We start from the raw sequence: 24257 nt of genomic DNA, 5'->3' as shown, positions 1-24257 counted from the left end.
GAATCAGGTTTCCCTTTACACTATGATAGGAAACTGTGCGAGTCATTTTTGATACACAAGCTCAACACGATCTTATCTGGTACAAATGAAGATCCAGGCAAACTGACGTTTCTTTCGGCGCAGAACTAAGTCCTAGTTTCATCACAGTCTGTTCATAACCACTGTACACGCAGATTTTTACGACACCTTTTTCGGTGCAGAGGATTTCTTGACTTTGTCCAATCAATTCTGTTTGTACCCCATGAAACTCTTAGTTACGCATCTTTTTCCATTTTAACGTTTTCTGCTATACTTTTTTTTTCTTTTTTATGCGTGTGATTTGCTGTATTGGTTTGATAATTTTTGTTTGTAGATATTACTCTACTTTTCAAACTGCTATTCATGTGATCTACTTGATGTAAACACCGTTTATGCATTCTCATAATCTTTCTTTGACATTGCTTTGACATTCTCAGCTGTTCATTACTCGCCACGTCACAGTAGATAGTTTATGATAGTGATAGTTCACGTGTCAGGGGCCCTTGATATACCATGCCTACTTAAGAAAAGCGCATTTTTGTATCGTGTTTTCCCTGAGGAAGGCCGGTCCCCGGCTGAAACGTAGGAAAAATAAAAAGTTTTCGTTTTGCCCGTCCTCTACTTTTTGATATTTTTCTACTGGATCCAAGAACAGCTTCATTTCCATATATATATATATATATATATATATATATATATATATATATAGTTTATTTCGACATTTCGGCCTAGAGTCTGGCCTTCATCAAGATTGAAGGTACAGTTTGTTGGTGCTCAGCTTTACACAATTTCAAATCAGAGGGGGAGAGAGAAAGAGGGGAATGAACAGAAAAAAAATAAAGAAAGAAGAAAACAAAGAAAAAAAGAGAAAAAGACAATAAGGTGGACTCCCCCCCAGGCGCCCCCTTCCACTCTTCCTTCCACTTCCCCCTCCATCTCTCTCCCTTTTCTCCTTTTCACCTTTCGGATGTCTGAGGTCTGTGTATGCTTCCTTTCATTAACGCATTCTTGCCGACCAGACGGCGCCTTCTGGCTCTGGCGGTTCGGTGTGGGGCAAAAAGAGCTTTTTTAAGAAGTTTAAGCCTTTAACTACTCAGCGCCCGTCGACATTTCGTCGTAGAAAGAGGGGTGTCGCGTATTGCCGCAGAGGCTGGCAAGCGGGCGCAATGCGAATTCCTTGCCCGCCTCTGCAATACGCGTGCAGTAGGGGCCTCCCGACTCTTACATGGTTGCTGTTGGGCATGTCATGCTTGGCACAATTGATTGGGTAGTAAAGTAAAAACAGAAAACAGACGACAGCTGTACTTAGGAAGAGTAGTCACACTTGGCATTGTTTTCAGTTGTCCTGTGCCCTTCGCAGCTGCAGTGCCGTTAACTCAGTTACTATCTTCATTATTGCCATTATTGTTTTCTAATGCTTTAATTGCTGCAAGTGTACCAGGATTCTCATTTATTCCTCTATCGAGGGCGTTAAATCTGTGGATAAGGTATGACTCTCGTTGTTTACGTTCTCGGTTTGATTTAAATTCCGTCTCAAAGAGCGTTACTGATAGTTTGTCGAATGCATGGTCAGGAAGATTAAGATGTTTTGATAGGGGCAGATTTGGGGCTGATTTCGCATGGGCTCTGTGATAGAGAGAAACGAAGATAAAAGTAAGCCCCGCAACTGTCTGTGTCATAGTGCGACACCTCAAGAGTGACAAACGAGGGATGGTGGTAAGGATTAATTAAAAGGGATAGGGATATAGATAGGAGCCCGGACAAAGAGACCCACATAGAGAAGTAAGAAGATGGGAAAGAAGGACACAGTCGCAGGAGTCCGAGGACAGGGCACCACTCAGCGATAGCTTCACGGCATCAGGAAATGGCGGAGGGCTTTCCTTCGTGGTGGAGGGCGAGCCGGTGGGCCATAGCTGCGCTGCCGTCGGAGATCGCGGGGGCACAACCGGTCGGCACGGAATTCAACGAGCGAGTCCAAGCACGGTTTTTGCCTTGCGGAGACTCAAGCCGCAAATGCGAGTGTCAATTGTGATCTGCTTGTTTCACCCAGCTTACTGAAGCTGGAGGAGCTGGAATGCCGCAAACGTAAACGTAAGAGACCTAAAGCCCCCCGATATGCTGGATAGGTGGCGCTGTCTAAGGCGGTCAAGCAAAACCAAGAGAGCACAGAATTGTTCTTGCAGAAATGTCATGCATTCCACTTCTTGATTCAATGCTTTGCAGCGGGACAAAGACGACAGAGTTCCTTATTTACTAATATTTCCTTCATACCATTTTGGACAACGATGTATTTTACTACGCTTTGTGAGTGTTCTTACTTTGTATATTTTTGGATGTAACCTCCTGCTTTAATGCCCAATGAGGCGATGCAGGTATACAATAAATAGATAAATAAATGAATAAATAAATATTTACTAGGCACTAACAAACTTGTCCATGTTATCACGAGGTGTCAACACTATCGTCCGGTAATCCAGTGTTTTTATACAACAGTACATAAAAAAGAATAAAAACATCTCCAACTATTTTGCGTCAGTGACAATTCAATTTTAACAAAGTCAAATATAGTTTCAAAGCAATTTTCATCACCATTTAGTGGTTTGCACAAACGAGAAGGTGTACTTTTACGTACGTACACAAATGTTAACGCATGGGAAGCTAAAACTTTGCAAGAACATGCGTTCCTGTCTACTGGTAGCACAGTTACGTAAAAAGGCATAGATACCTGCTAAAAGCCTCTTGAAGTCAAAAACACTCAGGTGATATCGTCCGAACTTCAAAGTTAAGCTCTCGCGTATGCCTTACACGATCATTTCTGCAGAATGCACCGTACGTCATGCTCAAGAAATCCGCGCACAAGCTCGAGGGAAACGACCGCTTCGAGGGTTACTGCGTGGATTTGCTCCGTGAAATATCTGCAACGCTGGGCTTCCGCTACCGGCTCAAACTCGTCAGAGATGGCGCCTACGGAACCCGTGACTCACAGGGCAGGTGGAACGGCATAATGCGTGAACTTGTGGACATGGTAAGTTTTTATTGAGGAAATTCACTGCGCACTCCAACAAATGAGTGTAACTGTAGCCAGCTTTTAGGAAAACTGTCGTACTTGGTTGTGCATATTGTGATTACAACACTCCGCATGCTTCTTAAGTAGTTCACGCAGTACTTAAAAAAGTTTTGTTGCGTTCCGGGTCATGATATACAACCGGTATGAACTGTCTTGTGCTTTTTTGTCTTCAGAATAAATGGTACTTTAGACAAGACTATTGTCTAGGTTCTGCCGCTCCTAATACAATCAATAACGTATAACATAATTGCAACCAGGTAATGGCATTGATATTCTCTCGTAAAAAGCTTCACCATACCGTAGATTTTGTTCACATGCATAGACAGCTTTCACCTGCTTGTGTCATATGCGTAAAAGCTCAGTATAGCTGATGTGGCATGCGTCATACGTGTTCGCCCTCGCTTTTTGTTCTCCGCATTTACACGCCAGCCTAATGAAAAAAGAACGCACCCAGTTGTCTAACCTAGGCTAAGGGTCAAGCAGCCGAAGTGCTTATTAGTTTATATTACTATTATCAGTTAAGTCAGTTAAGTTATGGTTTTTGAACTATAGACACCGAAGTCCTAACCACTTCCATTTCGTAGGAATAAATTTAAACGCGTGCTGTCATGTTCTATTCATTGTGAACAGAACGCCGTGTTATAAAGCTTTGTTCTATTTGACCGTATGATTAGGGATGACGTTACCGAGGACAATTGGGTGATAAGTAAATTGACACCATCTCATAGATTAAAGGTGAGGCTTGTAAGCCTCAGGTGGCTCGATTTAGACTGTTTAGCTAAGCTTAGTGAAGGTATTGAGACATTTCAACCAGAATTATGTGAGGGTAAATACTGGCTACTCTTCATTTGCAAATACTCCGCACTATTCACTTTACAGCTTTTATTTGAATGTGTCAACCACGAAAATTATCTGAAAATTTCTTGAAGTCAATTGTAGCGTCTTACGTTTTTCAGTATACAAGCGTACTTATAACCCACCTCATCTCTAGCAAATGCTCTTTATTTCAACCGGCTCAACTGCTCGACTATTCCTACGTCTTCACTGCAGGAGGCAGACCTGGCGATTGGTGACCTGACCATCACCTCTGAGCGCGAGCAATGTGTCGACTTCACTATACCTTTCATGACGTCGGGAGTCAGCATACTCTACAAGACCGACCAGAAGCGTTCCCTCCTATTCTTTCTGTCTCCGCTGTCGGGGGATGTGTGGCTTTGTGTCGCTGGGGCGTGCGTCGCAGTGAGCGTGATTCTGTGCTGCGTCGCTCGTGCTCAGAGCGCATTGTGTCGCAGAAATAGTGCCATATCGCGACGTTATGGATGCTGCTGCTGCGGAAACAGTTTAGCGTGCAGTAATGTAGATTCGTACACTGAAACGGACAATAGCCGTGCCAGGCTCGACATCATCAAAGGTCAGGAAGCAGTCAGTTCCTCCGACCTACAACGAGAGACGTTATATTCTGACAGCCGGAGAAATAGTACTCTGCCAACGGTGCAAACTGACCTAACTCTCTCTAACAGTTGTTGGTTCATAGCTAGCGCCATTATGAGACAGGGATGTGGTATATTTCCTAGGTAGGTTGAAAATTGTCTTTCTTTTATCAATTTCTTTATTGCGTAGACTTTGTTTAAAACTAGACATTGCAATTCTCGTTCTGTACCTTTCATATTTTGCATATCAAAGAGAAAACTTCAACTAAGCAAATGTCGGGTTTTCGACCTTATGCTGATAAAATAGATTGTTAAAAAGACAAGAGTTAGCGCTTAAGAGATTGCTTCATTCTTTTGCGTGAGATATGCCTACGCTGAATAATTAAAATGACACCATTTTTAAAGTACGTATAGCTTTCCAGAATGATTAATCACGAAGTTGTATGTTACACCTTAAGCCTAAAAAAAGTAATGTTACGTTGCGCACATATCGAAACTCGGCTGACAGATTGAGGAGATATGTGGCTAATAGCCTTAGTGAATTGTTCACGCTCGGAAAGAAGTCCCCCAGTCCCGCTTGTAAAAACTGGTAATTCTTGTGACACACCTTATACTTTGGTCATCTCGGTTGAAATGATCCATGTCACGTGTCTGAAGTACTATTGATGAGATGACGCTGCCCCATGATAGACAGCAACAAAAAATTTAACGGTGGCGTAAATCCAACCTAAATATTCTAAACAAAACAGGGAGAACATACTTTTACATTTATCATGTTTCGCAGTAGTTTGTTGTGGCCTGGAGAATTTTTTATAGCAAAAATTACAGAGAAGTACAGTTTGGTGTTTCTGTTGTTTAGAGAGTAACGATTTTTTCTGCATATCCCGACTGTTGGTTGCCTCTTTTTTACATGTTTTTTAACACAACTTTAAAGATAGCTTGCAATTTTCGCATTACTTACATTTGGCTCGTTTTCAAAAGCTTGCTTTGTTATATATTTCGATTATCCTCAGGGCACATAAAGGCGTTACAGAGGGGGTGAGTAATACAACGATAATGCCGTAAAAGTAGAACATAAAAATACAAGTCAGTGAGATTACATGTTTAACAACAAAAAGTTATTTAGGACGTATAACATAATCTGTTAGTGCAGTTTTCAATGACTACATATTTCTGTCAGAAATTGGACATCATGCATCTACATACCATATACAAAACATACAGGGTAGCACACTCCCTATAGGGGGGCAATGTGTCGACAGAGTTCCACCATGTGGCCAGCTTGGGCACCGTCCTTTCTTCAAGATAGTTTTACATAACACGGCACATTGTGCAGGGCAGCTTCAGCACGCATCATTGCTGCAACTTGGTGGATCTTCTCCTTCGTGCTGGTTTCCTCTTACACGGCTAACCTGGCAGCTGTCCTGACTAAAGAGAGGCTTCTGTCACCCATTGAGAGTGCCGAAGACTTGGCGAAGCAGTCAGCCGTGCGCTACGGATGCGTTCGCTCAGGATCGACTCACGCCTTGTTCAAGGTATGTCACCATCTATCAGCGACAAGTATTATGATCGGCTCCTGATAAATGCGTGCAGTATTGATTTTAATGGCACTATGCAACAAACATAAAGCAAGTGGTCTTATTCAAATATTATATTTCGTATTGAACAGCATTGCTATCACAATAGCAATAATTGTTCAATCGTCGTGCTGTTAGTGAAGTCATACTTCTCCGAAAACTGAATTCACCATTTTGATGGGGTTAAGTCCCAAAACTACATTACGATTAGCAGAGATGCCGTAGAAGAAGACTCCGAAAATTTTGACCACATGGGCACATGAGATTCCTTAACGTGCGCCCAACTCTAAGTACACGAGCTGCAAGCGTTTTTGAGTCTATCGAAAATGCAGCCACAGCAGCCGGTATCGAACCCCTTGAAACTGGGCAACATATTATATCAAAGTGGATGCCTGTTTCGGTGATGGCCTTGCATGGCACTACGTATGTCCTGTAAAACAATTGATGGGTTTGGAAAACGCAAAAGTATGAGTACTACGTACGTTCAGGACAAGGCAGATGAAGTCGCCTGATCACGTAGCCCTAAGGAAAGTTTTAAAAGAAAGAAGCTTTTGTGCTGATATATTTGTGAGCTAATTATTTTTATTCAGCTAAATTCTGCCCAGACACTAGTTTTAAGGAAAGGCTTAGAAATATGTGAGGCTGAACTTCATGAACGAGACCTAATTACGTATCAGGTGCTTTGGAATTCATCGCTGCATAAAAACACTTTGGATGAAGAACTTTACGCAAACCCGAAGGGTTTGAAAAGTAGTTCTGGCTTTTCGGGCCAAATGTTAGCGTTACATTTGAAGTAGGGGTACAGCGGTTTAGGTAGGCCGTTGAGCCCCGATGTCTGGGTCCCACAGGGATCAACGACATCGGGGCTCTTTCTAGCGGATAACCAGTTTTTTTCATTCGGTTGCTCCGTGCCCCGCAACGCCAGAGCATGTGGTCTAGGCTAGGTAGGTCGTTGCAGTACCTGCAAGAGATTTTAGGATAAATGTAGGGATAAACTTTGTGCTAATTTGTGATGAATTTGTGATCAGTTTTGTGAATTTGTGATGATGAATTTTGTGAATAATTTTGTGATGACGGGTGTTTTGTTGTGCTGTATACATATTGTGTTTGTTTTCGTCTTACTGTATGTTGCCCGCTGGCCTTTTCGTACAATTGTGTTAATCTCCGTTACGTTGTGTATTCAGTGTACTTCCTGTTATCTGGATAGACTTTACTGTACTTGCCAAAAATTGAGCTCGTGTTCTGTCTTGTAATCATGTTGTATTCCCCCCCCCCTGTAATGCTTATGGCACTGTGGGTATCAAATAAAAAAAATAAAGCCGAGCTGAGGTACCAACCAGTGTGCAGTAGCCCGAGAGTCAAAGCCTGCGCTCGATTTGCCTTATTGTTGGGAAGATGAAAGTCTCTCTTGCCAAGATAAAAGTGATAGGTAATTTCATTATAAGTGGTCGGGTGATCTCTGTTCTCCACAACTGCGGGACGGCCTAAGAGTTCTTTGAGGTCGCGAAAAGCGAGACCTCGCGCCTTGGAGTGGACTAGGTCGTTCGGGTTTGTGGGGACTTCCCTGATGGATCCTATAAAGGCGGGAACCAGCTGCGCTTCTTTCTGCGTTGCCTTCGATATTGACTCTGCCAGCGTCTTGTAACACTGCGTACGCGTATCTCATAGGCCACATAGAGCAAAACGTGTCGTTGAGGTGAGGCTATGATTCCAGTGGTTCATAAGAAACGTCTGCACTTCCAAGTAATGGAATAAATCAAATTTCAGTAAGTAGTATAGCTGCTGACGTGCTCTTCCTTGATCAAAACCTATGCTCGGATTTCATAGGTATTCTGTACAATCCTTAGCTTCTACCATTGCCTCACTGTATATTTGTTTATTTATTAGAATATCGCAACATTCGAGCCGGATGAACCACTTCGACTTGGCTGGGGACCAATTCCGTTGCGCCCTTCAAAAAACCTAATGTCACAAAGAGCTAGTGCCATGAAAAGACACACACTTCTTGTGTTTTCGTTAATTACTATTTCTTGTCGTGAGTGTCACTTCTTTGTGTAACCTCTACTTGTCACAATATTCAGAAGGGTGAACATATCGGCATTTATAAAAACAAAGACAACAAAACAAGCTCACCCTTTAAAGTGAAACCTGGCTTGTGGTGCGCTTTGAGAGTGTCCAAGTTTATTTGAAAAAGTTAGAAAGCAATCGCACCCTGCTCATGCATCACTTAAGTAAATAATTTTCTCTTATATTATCGGAATCACTGGTTCACAGGAGTGGAGGCACGAGACGTACGAGATGATGTGGCATGCCATGAAAGAGGACCTAGTGTCTTCCATAGCCGAGGGCATTGAGCGTGTGGAACGCGGAGGCTACGCCTTCCTCATGGAGTCTACGAGCATTGAGTACATGGTACGACGACGGTGCCAGCTCAAGCAGATCGGGGGTCTTCTAGACTCCAAGGGTTACGGCATCGCAACGCCACATGGTGAGCCTTAACTTCTACAACGTGTCTCATTTTCACATTCATTATGACTGTTGTCATTTTTGCTATCATGAGGCTGACTCCACTCACCCCAGGAGGACAAGTGCCTCTTCCGTGCTCCCGTCTTCAACAATTGATCCGACGCCGCCTTTCCTAAGGCCATGCTGTTTCTGTAGACTACCGGTAATATAATTTGTCCAACTAACTTGCTGCGTCCCCATCAAGTGCCTGACCTCACGCTACATGCCTCTCCAATGCTCATTTCGTCATGTTATTGATTGTGATGTTATTATTGAACATTTATTTCCTCGCTCCACTCTGCTCTCTTCTTGTCTCTAAATGTTTCACCTATCATATTTCTCGCATTGGCTCGTTGCATCGTCCACAATTGTGTGCTAACCACACTTTATTGAACGACACATTGCTCATAAACAACCATATCATTAGCTTGTAATAACCATGTAATGAAGGTGATGTCAGCGTGTCTTTTTGTGGATAGCTTTTCATCTATGAAACTGCAATTTCATAATCGCAAGACGTTGATACGTAAACACTAAGATCTATGTTTTATGAACGATACTTCCTCTTCTGACAATATAAAGAATTCCAAAGACATGTTTCTTTCACGCAACCTTAATGAAATTTAGTGCATAAGGAGGCCAAGAATCTTATAGGTGACATATTTATTAAGTGTTCAGTCAATTAAAGTAATTGTATTATCATTTCATCAAAGTTATGGATGCAGGTAAACACGCTCTGCCTATAGTTTTTAGACACTGTCCGCTCTTTTCTCTAGAATTTCTTATATGCCGTTGAGCGCGTAATAGAGAAATCTAAAGCTGCGTTTGCCTTTGACGGCAATTGCTATTTAAGATTGTATTGTATTGTTATCTATTAGCAGGTCTCTTAGGACTTTAAAATACAGTGAGTGATGCAATATCGTCCCATATACCCCACGTTACATGTCACAGGAACACAGTTTGTGCCAAAATGAAGCTAGGTTTGTGTCCATGAAGCCAAAAATGAACGGGTAATTCTGACGTCACAGCAAGTGGCATAACACGAAAGCAAAAGCTGTCGTTCCCGGAGTGGTTAAATGCTTACTGTACATTGATATGAGAGAGCTTGCGCAATGTCTGTTGTTTTTTGGTACTTATAGCGCTGTTTAACGTAGATCCACACACGTTGGCACCTGCTCGCACATCTCCATGCCGACTACTAATGACCATATTCAAAGAATAAAGAAGTTTTTGTGGTAGCCGTGTTAGTTACAGCTGAGACCGCAAGCAAATAAAGTGGTGTGAAAGTCAGAAGAGTGTTGCTGACTGGAAGCATATCTTAGGCTGATGCCGCCATCCCGTGGCATTTTGCAGAGAAATGCAACACGCGTTGATTGCACCCTCTAGCCTGCGGTGATCTTTCATAGGGACAACGTATGAAGCGCAATGTTACAATAGCGGTGTTGTTGCCAGTATGAATTACAAAGAATGCGAATTGAACATGGGAACACAAGAAGAAACCTTAAAAAGAAGAAAGACTGCAGCGCTTGTCATTGATTTTTCTTGTATACGCGTGTTGAATTCATGCTGTTCGTATTTCGCACTGCTAAACCATCAGGCCAAAGCTTCACTAAATTAAATTATAGCCAGCTGAGTCAGGGGTGCATCGTACCGCTATCATATAGAACGATTGCATGAGGCAAGTCGAGGCTTGGGCTAACGTCGCGAACTTGTGGCAGGCCACGGCGTTGAAGAAATTCTACTTTTATCATTGTAAAGGCATTGAATGAAACGGAAGCATAGGAACAATGCCTTGCAGGAGCTAATAGCGGAAATCTTGGTCATTATGCATTGCTTCGCTTTGCCGCTTGCAGACAGTGACTTCATCCTGCCAGCCCAGATCACTGCGAGATGAAAGGGTAATATAAAAAAAAGGTGGTAACGCCATCAGAGTATGTGACCTCAAAGCAATATGTGCGTGTCTCCGCGAATGAAGACTTTCACTTTTAAGATTCACAGGTACACTTGCTGTGAAGACAAGGCAAATGACTAAATCTTTTTTGTCTTGAACGTTAACTGCTTATTGTGCTGAAATCATGAGACTATCGTTAAACGTTTCGTTTGTTTTCATTAGGAAGTGCTATTTTGGGATGTTATGCAGCGAAAACTGAAAAAGACTGAATTTGATTCCATGAACAATAGGCCCCTGGATGCGACCACGAGTAGCAATGTCATTTAATTGCGTTCAATTTTCTGTGCCGTTTACTGGACGGAAATACGTCACTGCAGTCTTCACGGGCCCCAGGAGAAACCTTCAGTCGTAACAAACCATGTGACATGTTGTTTTATTTGTGCAGGATCTCCGTACCGCAACATCCTGTCATCGACGTTACTGCGGCTGCAGGAGCGCGGCACCCTGCAAAAATTAAAGGATCGTTGGTGGAAAGTACGGGATCCGCTCAAACGATGTCCTACTACCGAGGCCGGCAAATCTAGGACTGACGCAGCTAGCGAGTTGGGCTTGCGAACAGTCGGTGGCGTGTTCGTCGTTCTCCTTGCTGGTCTTGGTCTGGCCTGCATCATCGCTTTCGCCGAGCTGTTCTGTGAAGCGAGATTAGGACGCAGTTGAAGGAGTGCCTGAGCCTTTTACACTTCAGCACATGAATTGAACTATTTAGCTTTTGTTCATGTGGAAGACATGGTAGGCGCATTGAAGCGCATGCGGGATACACGAAGAAGTTGCCATTGCTCCCCACGTGGAATTTCGTGTTGCACTTAAGATTGTTTGGATCCTTGCTGGCTGTGAATTGTATGGAGAAAGACACAGGAATAAATTATGAATGGAAATGCTCAGAGCTCCTGCGAGAGTGTAGTTTTTTTCTGTTTGAGCGCCGATCATTAGCGTAAAAAAGTGCATTTTCATTATGCCTACACGTATTTTGCCGAATGGCTGCCCATCTTGTTCTTGTGGCCTGTAGCGCGTTTTGTGAAATTGGGTCTAGCGTGGCTGTTGCAACTATTAAAGGAATATTCAAAACCGCCATCATTACGTTCGTCTTCTTTTGCATTTTGTAATGGCTCCTTGTTTTCAAAATTTAAACATCTATGATAGCTTGAGAACATATTTATGAGGGTTTATTATTTCAGTAACGAAGCAAGTAGCCCTCATCAAATCAAATGTTTACAGCTTTAAAAAAGCATCTTTTATCGACAGCCATATAATCAACCAAACGGACTTTGTTTTTGGGACGTTCTTTAAAAAAAAACTTTGTTATTTAAACTTGTTATGCAATGTATGCTTTTGTACAACATTCATGCCACTAAGGCCTTTGTTGTATATTCAAAGAAAAGCGCGGAAAGTTGGCACCTCTTTTCATGAACACAACGGTGAAGAATCATGTTAAGTATTCCTTTATCGCAAGACCAACCACAGTATACAAACTTGCTCAGACGCCGCTGTATATTCACCACTGCTCCACTTTTTCCTCACTCCTTCGGCACAATTCATTCATTTCGACTTGCTTTTTGCACGCGGCATGGTATTGTGTCCAAATAGACAAAACCACGCTGCTTCGAGTACCTGCAAGAGTTGTTCTCCTTCATAAACCATGCGGAACTTCATTACTTTTCGCAAAACCATCTTGCCAGACTTGCCGTCCTGGGATGGTAAAAACGTTCCGTAAGCGGCACGAGCCTCTTCTAGGGTGTGGTTTCTATGCTCTAGACACACATTTATCACTAGGATATCAGAAGAGGCCGATGCCAGATTGATGAAAAAACAAATTAATCCTAACAATTTTTAGAGCCAAGTGACCCCGACAACCATTCTATGAGCATAGCCAAAATGCGCCCCGTTTATAGTATGAAAGGCTCTAATACTGGTGGTATGTGGTATACGTAGGGTTTAACGTCCCAAAACCGCCATATGATTATGAGAGACAGCGTAGTGGAGGGCTCCGGAAATTTCGACGACCTGGAGTTCTTTAACGTGCACCCAAATCTGGGCACATGGGCCTACAACATTTCCACCTCCATAGGAAATGCAGCCGCCGCCGTCGGGATTAGATGCCGCGACCTATACGGGTCAGCAGCCGAGTACCTTAGCTCCTAGACCATCGTGGTGGGGCACTCTCATACAGGTGGTGTAACTAGCCATAAGTATACATCACTCGTATGCTATTGTGCTGCAACACTAACAGACGGCCTTCCGGGAAAACAACCGTCATGGAACCATAGCCAAATGAGCAGCCGTGTCATAGGCATTGGGTCTACAGCACGTCAGCATTTGTGGCCGATAACGTTTACCTAATGTCACGGCTGTATCGTAAAATACGCAAGTAATTAATGTTTATAAAATTGAATAACGAGTACGTCCTTGCAACATGGACTGTTGTTTAGTGAAGATTTCGTCTGCACAGGGTGTGTTTCCAAAGTGGTTCTGAGACTTGGAGTGGTTGTGAGCTATAATACTCGATCGTCATGCAGAATGTTTGGGTTCGATTCTTGCTGAGACCAGAACATTTATTCTTTAGATTTGGCGGGTGAACGCAGCTGATGTTCGTTTTTCTATGCACTCTCGCATTTGAATTATAAATGTCTGTTTTCACCGTTCCTCGGTAGATATGTCCTGTCAAATAACTTAGGCGCGTACCTACCCGTGGTATGCGGGTATGTGCCACATGTGTCTGGCGAAAGGGTTCCACGATGTACGCGATGAAATTTTCGCAATATTTATGTCGTGACGAGTAAGTCATATTTGTGAAACCATATTACTCCCCATTTATCTTGGTCTACCTCTAATTGATGGGGTGATCAATAGAGCACCTAGACGTATGAAGCTATATACACAGGTAACGTTGATATGTGAACTCATGAAAAGTACCAGCTGTAAACAAACAAATTCTTCAGATTTCCCTTCACTGACATCATTGTTGCTGCTTTACACCTGTCAGGTGATGTCGTGCTATTAAAATGGTTGTACGATTACGGACAAGCTAATGTTCTGCACTGGTATTTGTGCCGTCTAGCGGAGCCTTTCAATTGATTTTTTTCAATTACTCGGCAACCCACTAGCTGGCCGCCAAGTCAGCAGTGACATCCATAAAGGTTGAAGCGTTAAGGCAAAGCCCCTGATACGACAGATTATATAGAGTTATCAAGTAAACTAGCGCTTGTTTCGGAATGATACTAACGTAAATTAAGTAAGAAAACGTATCTACGAATACTCTAACAGATATTCCATGGAAACAAGCAAAATCGGCCGCAATTATGTCAGTTTCATTTAAACACTCCTGTAGATGGGCAGTCGCTGTGCAGTTGTATTCTATCGTAGCAAAGTTACAAATGTATCGGACTATGTTAAGATATAATTGGGAAGTATCATGTCGGAAACATTCATTCCGGAAGAATCTTGTGTCTCTATCTCCAATATTTTTTGCCCAGGTATTTTGTAATGCCGTGGTATGATTTCAAATATTATTTGCCCTACACTCCACCGCTAAGATGCGTGGACGACGGAAAGGCGATATAGCGTGCAGCTATCATTGCATGAGTTTACTGAAGACTAAACGACGGAAGTGCACGCCCTCAATATCCTCCGCAGTCTGGCTTCATATAGCAGCCAGTACTGAGCCCTCAGCTTTTCCCCATTTTATAGGCGTCCTTATGAGAGCACTTAGCACAACTTAAGGTAACCGTGTCCGAACCAGACGGTAAAAAAGCAGTACCGCCAGAACCCCTTTCTCTGTTTGTTTCTCCGCAACTCTGCACCAGGCTTGAGGCTGCTTGGGAAGTGAAGACGGCAAGTGGAGCAGCGTACGTAGGTTTCGGAGCAGTCTTCGGAGCAGGTAAAAGTGCCTTTGTAGCATGCTTGAAGCACTCAGAAAGACATCTTGGAGCAGGTTTGGAGCTGCCACAAAGACATTTTCGAGCAAGTTTGGAGTAGTCAAAGAGAACGTTCAGAGCAGATGCCACTCTGTTTATAATGACACGTGAAGCAACATGCGTCTAATGGTGCAATTTTTCTGACACTAAGCTAAACTGCACGACAGCATAGTGTACTTGTGTTTCTTATAATCATAAGAAAGAAAAAGAAACGAAGTAAAATACGGGGCAAGTCTTTATGTAGTAAACATAGTCTTCAGTTCTAAGACCACGAGTTCTTGTTCTTCAGACTCTGTATTCACTATGTTTTTTGTGTCTCTTTTAAATATCAAATAACCCTGATAGACTTTACGCCAGCTTGGCCTAATGAACCTAATTAAACTTAGCATGTTCGCGAACCATGCTTCTAGGCAAGTAGGCGGTTAATTATTTATTTAATTGTTTATTCATACATACAGTCACTGATTTATTTATTAAATTCTTGTGTATTTAGTACACCGATATCCCAGAGGAAATTACAGGGGATTTCGTCACGCCGGTGTAAGTGACATGAAAACTGATGGCAGCAAGGAATAAAGCGCATGTAATAGTAAAGCAACTGCTTAATTGCAATTTTCACAGACGTGCTGCTGTGTGTGGGAGAAATGAATTCTGGAAAGGTTCCGAAGATTTACAGCCAAAGATTACGTAATCTTCACGGTAATAGATGGCTGGTAACCGATTACAGCCATTTGTGTCAACGTTATCTTGCCTCTGATCAATTCAGATATATGAATCGGGTACTATTGCTAGCATACCCACTTTACAATAGAAGCTCAGGGTCAATTGTAGTGACTCGTTTTAACTTCGCTAGTAGACTGCGCGTTGACTTATTGGTAAACGAAGTGTAAACAGTACACCATGTACTGTGCAATGTAACGTCTATTTTACGTGATAACGCTCGATATTTTGAACGGGTACCAAGGTGACTTCCATCACGTCTGCTTTAAAAATTAAATCGTAGATCTTTAGTCTAGGTGGATAGGATGGCGCAGTTTAAACCTCAAATTGTTTGTCTCAACTCTTTGGATTGCTTGAAAAACGGTGCTCGTGTTGTATACTTTCTTGGGTCTTCATTTCTTGCGCTGGAAAGCATGTCGATTTGTTAGTTTGGGTTAGTACATTAGGCATTTTACGACAATATGATTTTGCAATCTTGCATGTCTTTAAAGTAAAATAAAGCTTCTTTCTTCCCCATCCTAAGTACAGGGTAGCAAACCGGAGTCATTCTCTGGTCAACTTTTCTGTCTTGCTTTTATCTCTATTTATTTCTTATTTAATTTTACCCAATACAAATTACGCGATAATACATAAAGTTAATGTTACATGTTTATTATACCTACATTGCTTTCATGGCTTCCAGCACAGCTTATTTCATCATTCATCTTAAAAGCATTACTATTACCAGGAAAAACGTTCACTAAACAAAAAATCATTACCATAAACTTGAATGCCGATTCAAAACTATTTTATTATTTTTTTATTCATGGCAAATTGTTAAAATTGCTTTATGGGACAAGACTAAAAGCTCAATGAACGCCTGACTAGGTGGTGCCACCCCGGCGGCAAAAGTGAGTAGTACCTGGTAACCTAGAGCGAGAAAAAAATAATCATGAATTTTTGGTGTTTTGGTACAAGGTGCACAAAGAACTGAAACTTAACAGGACATTAGCGTTCGCGGTATATTCATAAATGTTATAAGTCTTTCCTTTGAAAGAGCTCAGAAGACTCCTTGGTCCTCAAACGTCTAACATTGTCACCGACCCTACGCAACGTTATTAGCTTTCAAGACGTCGAATACATCCGCTTTGCTTTGATCTCCCCCACAATGCTGATTTTCGTTCGTCGTAGTATGGTAAAGTTACCAAACGCCAATGCATTTCATCAAGCAGCCTTCAAGTCCATATTGAAAGGGATATAGGGCTTTTTTAATGTGACTTTGCAGACAGAACCCTGCAGTTTTACCGCATGAAAAATTTTAAACGGAGTCACTGGAGCACAACCCTCTTCAGAAGGACAGTGTTTCGTGCTGTTCTTTTCGGAGCGTATACCAGAGCATAGATGCTAGAAATCGAAGTCGTGGCAAACTTCTCCTCAGATCAGTGAGCTAAACTAATTGGCGACGACGATTTTTGTGATATAAAGTAGACATTTTGTTCGTATTTCTTATACTAACATTGAATGCCCTGCAATAAATCTTGATTAGAGTTCTTAGTTGCTCTGAATGCGTAAAGTTTGGATGTAGACGTCTACGCATTGTTTAAGCGGCAAAAGAACGAGGAGACTGGTTTCGCCTGTTTAAAAAGGAAGTGAATTGATGTCGATTGCAGTTCATTAATTCATCTCGACGATGGCTCAGAAGAGCTTTTGAGGAATGAGGACTTGAGGTGGGAGGCTTTGCAACAGCCACGTCTTTACCAACCAGAGTTTTGTCTCGTCGAAATCACTGATTGAGAGCAAAAACTTATAATCTTGTCGATTACTGCAAGATCAAAAAATTTATAATAGTAAACCAAATAATACAGATGGTTCTTTGAAGTGAGCACAAACCCTGGCCTTCTGCGTGACAAGCAGCTCTCATACCACAGAGCTACGGTATCGCTTCAAAATTTTGTAAATGTGATGCAGTGCGAAAAATCCAGTGCATGTAAAACTGCGTGGGAGATGCCTAGATTCCAACCCGCTAGGCGTGAGAAATTGTAAATTGCTGTCAATTAAAAAGCAATTAACGCGCATATCTGAGGCGCCACTACAACGCTTCGATGTTTTATATGTCAGCCTTAATACTAGAAGAGGCACACACAAGTAACACTAAGGAATGTAGCGTTTGATCGCGCTGCACTGACAGTGACTGGGTATTCTAAAACACCACACATCACAAAGTCTTCAGACATTTTTTAATCATCATCAGCTGCGGAAGGACACACAAAATTACCTCATTTTTTACCTACGAAGTTCCCACTACTTATGTATTGTAACATGCATTGTCTACCTTCTACTCTAAAATCTATGATTGATTTTTAGGGCGTCATAGATGACAATCTCCGGTTTAATGTAGTGAGCTTGATGCTTCGCTTGAATGCTTTCAGCTGCAAACAAAGCGAACGTGTCTTGACTGATTGAATGACTGATTGCATTTCTATAATTTTGCAATATATACTACTAGTGTCAATGTATCATGCAGCCTTGATTTGCGGCCCCACCCAACTGCGGTGGTCTAGTCGCCAAGATACTCGGCGTGTTACCCGCAGGTCACGGGATCTCACCCCGGCTGCAGCGGCTGTATTTTCGATGCAGGTGTAGTCCCGTGTTCTCAGATTTGGGTGCAGATTTGGGCGGTCGAATTTTCCGGAACGCTCCACTACGGCGTCCCTTATTAACATACAGTGGCTTTTGATGGGTAAACCCCACATAATTATGATTTAATATAGATTTTCCACTACATATTCTGAATATCTGCACCGATTGCGAATAGAGGTCGTTATACTACAAAAAATTGTTATGTGTTGAATTCGCCAGAACTGTACAAATTATAATGTACAGCAGATATCACTTCACTCGAATGCATTTGCCGTGCAATGAGGCTTCAATGATGTGGAATGTTTTATTCAGTAAATAATATCTTAAGTATATAATATTCATGTAAAACTGAAGATTTGAATGGTATGCTTTTGCAGAGGAACAATCGAAACCATACGCAATATACCCTTTGGCATCAATAGCATAATTTTATGCATTGCATGAAGGAAAGCACCACGTTATATTTCAGTGGTTGGCAAGTCAATGAGGGATCATCGGTAATGAAAAGGCGGATCAAGCTGCCCGATCAGCCCATACAGACGACCACGACCTGTGAATACCTCTCTTTAGGATGAACGCTGCTAGAAAACTCCGCATACTTGCTCGCCAATGCTCCATAGCTCTTTCAAGTGAGCCTTTTTTAGGGCAATGATCTATAAGACTTGTGTTTGTCTATCATTTATATGTATATGTGTTTATGTACGCGACTGCCTATATGGCAACCACCTTCGCCAGCTGTCCCTATTTCGTCCTTGCAAACATCCCACTATGCCCCATCACCGATCCACCCCTTCACCGACCATGAAGCCGTTATAATGAGAGGGAATGAATACGACGTATAGCTACCACTTATGAAATGTAGATAAATATATACAGTATTTGTAAATACAAGCCTCCAGCGTTTTGCCCCACTAGTCATCATTCACACTGCGGATATGCTGCGATTTTTTACGCATGCAGATTACACTCATTTGATGCAACATTGAGCTTACGTCTTCCAACATAACTTCATGGAGGTGACGGTAATGCTCTGTGCAGACTCCAGTTGGGCGTGGCAATCACTCGTGCGCGCGCATTCCGCATAGGGATGGCCGACATGGGCACCTGTGCTCAATGCAGAGATAAACAGACAATTCGACACGTCCTCTGCGACTGCTAGGAATATACCATACATATACAATACATTTCTAATACACTCCACAAGATATGACCAGCCGCTGTCAGAGGAAAGTATACTGCGCCATCGTCTAGACTCATCATCACAAAAGAAGGCCATGCAGGCGCTACTGAGCTTCTTGCGAACTACTGGCCTGTCGGAACGGCTCTGAGTAGATTGATTTCGTGTGTGCGATTGTGTTCGTGTTTTGCTTTTATATTTTTTGGCTCTTTTTCTTTCTTTAAACGCCCTATTCCCCAACCCCAGTGTAGGGTAGCATACGTGATAGTAGCATCTGGTTAACCTTCACGCATTCCTTTTTGGTGTTTTTTTCTCTCTCTTCTCTAATAACCGCATATTGAAAATCTCGAGCACATGCTGCTTGAAATTATTTTTGCACATTTGATAGTTTCACCACACAACGTACCCATCGGGGCCTCACCAGTGGTAGTCATTCCGTCGTCATGAACAGCATAATGACCATCGGTTGTCGGTGCTTTTCGTTATGTTAGCCACACAGGTCCATCGTTAATTTTCTTTTAATATAAACTGGTCACCAGAAACCTTGTTCATTCTCTGACATATGTGTTGTCTTCCTAGTTTTCAACGGTAATGTTATGGTAAGTTCCGTACCATCGCACGCTGCCTAGTGCCTAACTTTATCGCAGGTATTCTTATTATCTTTCAAGTTTTTATCTATCTGTCAGCACTTGTAGAGCAACCATCGATGGGTCTCGAACTGAAAACCAGATCTGTCTAGCTCGGTTCTTTTATGGAAGTGCTGAGTAGTTAATAACTTAAGCGGTAACGAACAAAATATTGCACTTGTGCCTTTTAATGGCTTGAGGTAGAGAGGATGACGTTGTGGTGTGACAGAAAGTGTTGCTGTGGTAACGCCATCCAACGTGTTCAATGAGACGTTGCTGAGTAGTCGTTAGCGCAGCCGGACGAACGTCTTTTGAGAAATCTTTCTTTTTTAAAAACAATAGCTTTTTTGGGGACGTTCGACGAAAAAAATTTGGTCTGTTTGTCTGTTTGTCTGTACATATGTCTGTTTGTCCGTCCTAACAATACCCCAAACGGCACCAAACGGCCAACCCTATTCGCCGCACCCACCAATATTGCTCAAGGTTCACGCGTTGATAGTTGTGCGAGTGTCAATTAAAAAGCAATTAACGCGCATATCTGAGGCGCCACTACAACGCTTCGATGTTTTTATGTCAGCCTTAATACTAGAAGAGGCACACACAAGTAACACTAAGGAATGTAGCGTTTGATCGCGATGCGCTGACAGTGACTGGGTATTCTAAAACACCACACATCACAAAGTCTTCAGACATTTTTTAATCATCATCAGCTGCGGAAGGACACACAAAATTACCTCATTTTTTACCTACGAAGTTCCCACAACTTATGCTTAAAAAATGTTTCCAACGCTTTGCTACGACGTCACGGTGGTGGCACCTGCCCGTCGCTTTGCGTTCTACACCTTATCAACTCCGGGACTAGCGCGCATCTTTTTCCGCGGGCTGCACGCCTTCATTTTCGATGATAACTGCCAGATGGCACTTGTGTCTAACGTGCCTAGATGCGCTCGTTTGCCTCCACCACACACTCGAGGCATTTCTAACGCAACGCCTGCAGAATACCATTCACCGATTTCCTTGCGCAGAACATCAAATAATCGTTTTGTTCACTCTCTCCGAACACAAGACTATCGTCTTTAGACGACATTTAGAGTGTAACATGTAGATTCGGTCCAATTTTTTGTTGTTTAGTATTCCGGATAGCCTAACTATTTCAAAAAGTAACCAATATTTTTTATTATTTGACTCTCCCATCCATCAGTGCTACATTTTAGGACTTGCGCTTCCAGCTGTCAGATGAAATAATACAAAGTGAGGCGGAAGAGTGGTCCTCACGTCGCCTTCCATGACGCCTCAAGTTGGTTTTTTAGACGAAATATGTGAAAAAAAGTGCCAACAGTGCAGCCATTGTTGGCATTTTTTTATTATCGCAGTAACGTAACAATACATTCATTTTCATTGCTTAATAGGTTCCAGTTGTGAAGTATTCAATAAATACATCGAATGTGCACTATAGCGTTCGCCTACGTCTAAGTGCAGGCATGGCTGATAGAAATGCTTCGTTGCTTTTACGAACATATGCTGAAACTAATAGTATTTACGCGGACTGTATATTGTCACGGGGTCGTGACGTGGCCGAAGACAGGAGACTTCGTGTTGGGATTTAACTGTTTATTTGGGCGAACCTGTGCCCGGTAAAATGGAAAGTCCAATTACAGCAGCAGTCTCGCACAGATAGCAGTCTCGGACTGATAGCGGCGAACGGAGCGTCGGCCTTCGATCAACTACTGACAAGCGGCGAAGCGCGTTGGCATTTATACTCTTGCTGTCGAATGTTCTAGCGTTATCGCTGGCGGTGGTGTAGGTTCCAGAACAATCTGTACCGTTCGCACAGTGGGCGTGATCTTATCGAAATGATCTACTACAGTCCGGAACCTTCTGGAAAACTGCAGGCGCGGTTCGCACTGAGAGTCGTGTGGTGTTTTGGGACGATAACAAAAACTTGGTAAATGGAACGTGGCATTGCCCCCCTCTGAAAAAAAGGCATCGTCCCGATGCTTTAACTAAAGATGAAGGTACAATAATAATGCAAGAAAGTACAATGAATAAATTACGATACAACTATAATACAAAAAAACACTGTTTCAGTTTGTTAACGCGCATGAAACGGCTTGAGGCGCGCGACATGTACGACTTCAGGTCGCGATTGGCGTCGTTGAGAGTTCATGATGCCGTCGGGGACAACCTCGCAATCAAGTGGGCCGAGACGTCGAACCACCCTGTACGGTCCGAAATACCGTCGCAGAAGCTTTTCACTTAGTCCACGTCGGCGTATCGGCGTCCACACCCAAACACGTTCACCGGGCTGGTTATTCCACGAAGCGTCGTCGAAGATTGTAACGGTGGCTGTCGGTCGTCTGTTGATTCTTGATACGGAGACGCGCAAGTTGTCGGGCTTCTTCGGCGCGTTGAAGGTACTCGCTCACATCGAGGTTTTCGTTGTTGGTGACGTTGGGTAACATGGCATCAAGAGTCGTTGCCGGGCTCCTTCCGTATACAAATTTGTACTGAGATATCTGCGTCGTCTCCTGCACCGCCGTGTTGTATGCGAAGGTCACATACGGAAGAATGGCGTTCTACGTCTTGTGTTCGACACCGACGTACCTTGACAGCATGTCGGCGATCGTCTTGTTAAGCCGCTCGGTGAGGCCGTTGGTCTGTGGTTGGTACGCTGTCGTCCGGCGGTGGTTTGTTTGGCTGTATGCCAAGATCGCTTGAGTTAAGTTGGCAGTGAATGCCGTTCCTCTGTCGGTGATAAGGACCTCCGGTGCGCCGTGATGTAGGACGATATTTTCGACGAAGAACTTAGCTACCTCGGATGCACTGCCTTTTGGCAGGGCTTTTGTCTCGGCGTAGTGGGTGAGGTAGTCGGTAGCTACCACGATCCACTTGTTTCCGAAAGCCGACGTCGGGAACGGCCACAGTAGGTCCATACCAATCTGCTGCAAAGGTTGGCAAGGTGGATCAATTGGCTGCAGAAGTCCCGCTGGCCTTGTCGGCGGTGTTTTGCGTCGCTGACAGTCCCGGCATGTCCTTACATAACGAGTGACGTCGGTGGTAAGACGTGGCCAGTAGTACCTTTCTTGTATCCTCGCGAGCGTGCGAGAAACACCGGGGTGCACTGCCGTCGGATCATCGTGCAGGGCCTGCAGGAGTTCTGGTCGCAGAGCTGAAGGCACCACAAAGAGGTACTTAGCTCGAAGCGATGAAAAGTTTTTCTTTTGTAGAAGACCGTTTCGTAGAAAGAATGACGCAAGTGCGCGCTTGAATACCTTCGGGACTTCAGCGGTGTTGCCTTCGAGGTATTCTATTAGGGCCTTAAGTTCCGGGTCGGCCCGCTGTCGTTCAGCGAAGTCATTGGTAGTTATCGTTCCCTAGAAGTACTCGTCATCCGGGTCGTCGGGTAGCGGTTGGTCGACAGGCGCACGAGAGAGACAGTCGGCATCGGAGTGTTTTTTGCCGGACTTGTAAATGACAGTAATGTCATACTCTTGAAGTCTCAGGATCCATCGTGCGAGGCGACCTTAAGGGTCCTTGAAGGTGGCTAGCCAACACAAGGCGTGGTGGTCGCTCACAACATCGAAGGGCCTGCCGTAGAGGTAGGGGCGAAATTTCGACGTAGCCCAGATGATGGCGAGGCACTCCTTTTCTGTTGTGGAATAATTTGCTTCTGCTTTGGATAGCGATCGGCTGGCGTAACTAATAACCATTTCAAGTCCGTCAGCCCTCTGAACAAGAACGGCGCCAAGACCTACGCTGCTTGCGTCAGTATGTATTTCTGTGTCGGCTAATTCGTCGAAATCGGCAAGTAACGAAGGCGTCTGGAGGCGATGTTTAAGCTCCTGGAAAGCGTGTTCCTGTGGCGTTTCCCACTTGAACTCCACGTCGGCCTTGGTAAGGTTAGTGAGAGAATCGGCGATGCGGGCGAAGTTTTTCACGAACCGCCTATAATAGGCACACAGGCCCAGAAATCGGCGCACGGCCTTTTTGTCAGTGGGCGGCGGGAAGTCGGCGATGGCGTCTGTTTTGCGTGGATCGGGACGAACTCCAGACTTGCTGATAACGTGTCCCAGAAACAAGAGCTCCTCATACGCAAATATGCACTTTTCTGGCTTCAGTGTGAGTCCGGACGTCCTAATGGCTTGAAGTACAGCTGCAAGACGCCGAAGATGCTCGTCAAAACTCGAGGAAAACACGACAACGTCGTCCAAGTAGACAAGGCAAGTCTACCATTTCAATCCTGCCAGTACTGTATCCATAACGCGTTGAAAAGTTGCAGGCGCTGAGCAAAGGCCGAAGGGCATCACCTTAAACTCGAAGAGGCCGTCCGGTGTTATAAACGCCGTCTTCTCTCGGTCTCTTTCGTCGACTTCGATTTGCCAATATCCAGTCCAGAAATCCATTGATGAAAAGTACTTGGCGTTATGAAGCCGATCAAGTGCGTCGTCTATTCGTGGGAGAGGATACACGTCCTTTTTGTGATTTTGTTCAGGCGGCGATAATCGACGCAGAAACGTAGGGTCCCATCCTCTTTCTTCACTAACACCACGGGGGATGCCCATGGACTCTTGGACGGCTGGATAATATCATCCCGCAGCATTTCATCAACTTGTCTCTTCATGGCCTCACGTTCTCGCGTCGAAACCCTGTACGGAC

The 24257-nt window shown here is 43.6% G+C and overlaps 1 protein-coding gene across 1 annotated transcript in view; it reads left to right on the top strand.

Annotated features, from left to right (window-relative positions):
* LOC142784751 (glutamate receptor ionotropic, kainate 2-like) overlaps positions 1 to 11205 on the top strand; it is a 34989-nt gene extending 23784 nt beyond the window's left edge. Inside the window, exons 4-8 of the mRNA XM_075883251.1 lie at positions 2840 to 3043; positions 4136 to 4659; positions 5852 to 6050; positions 8367 to 8580; positions 10934 to 11205. Of these exons, the coding sequence (XP_075739366.1) occupies positions 2840 to 3043; positions 4136 to 4659; positions 5852 to 6050; positions 8367 to 8580; positions 10934 to 11205 (1413 nt within the window). The remainder of the gene's footprint in view (positions 1 to 2839; positions 3044 to 4135; positions 4660 to 5851; positions 6051 to 8366; positions 8581 to 10933) is intronic.
* The last annotated feature ends 13052 nt before the right edge of the window (positions 11206 to 24257 follow it).

The sequence above is a fragment of the Rhipicephalus microplus genome, unplaced genomic scaffold, assembly GCF_043290135.1.
Source record: "Rhipicephalus microplus isolate Deutch F79 unplaced genomic scaffold, USDA_Rmic scaffold_15, whole genome shotgun sequence".
NCBI classification, from domain to species: Eukaryota; Metazoa; Arthropoda; class Arachnida; order Ixodida; family Ixodidae; genus Rhipicephalus; species Rhipicephalus microplus.
Note: the sequence above shows the minus strand (reverse complement) of the source record. Positions and strands in the feature narration are given on the sequence as shown.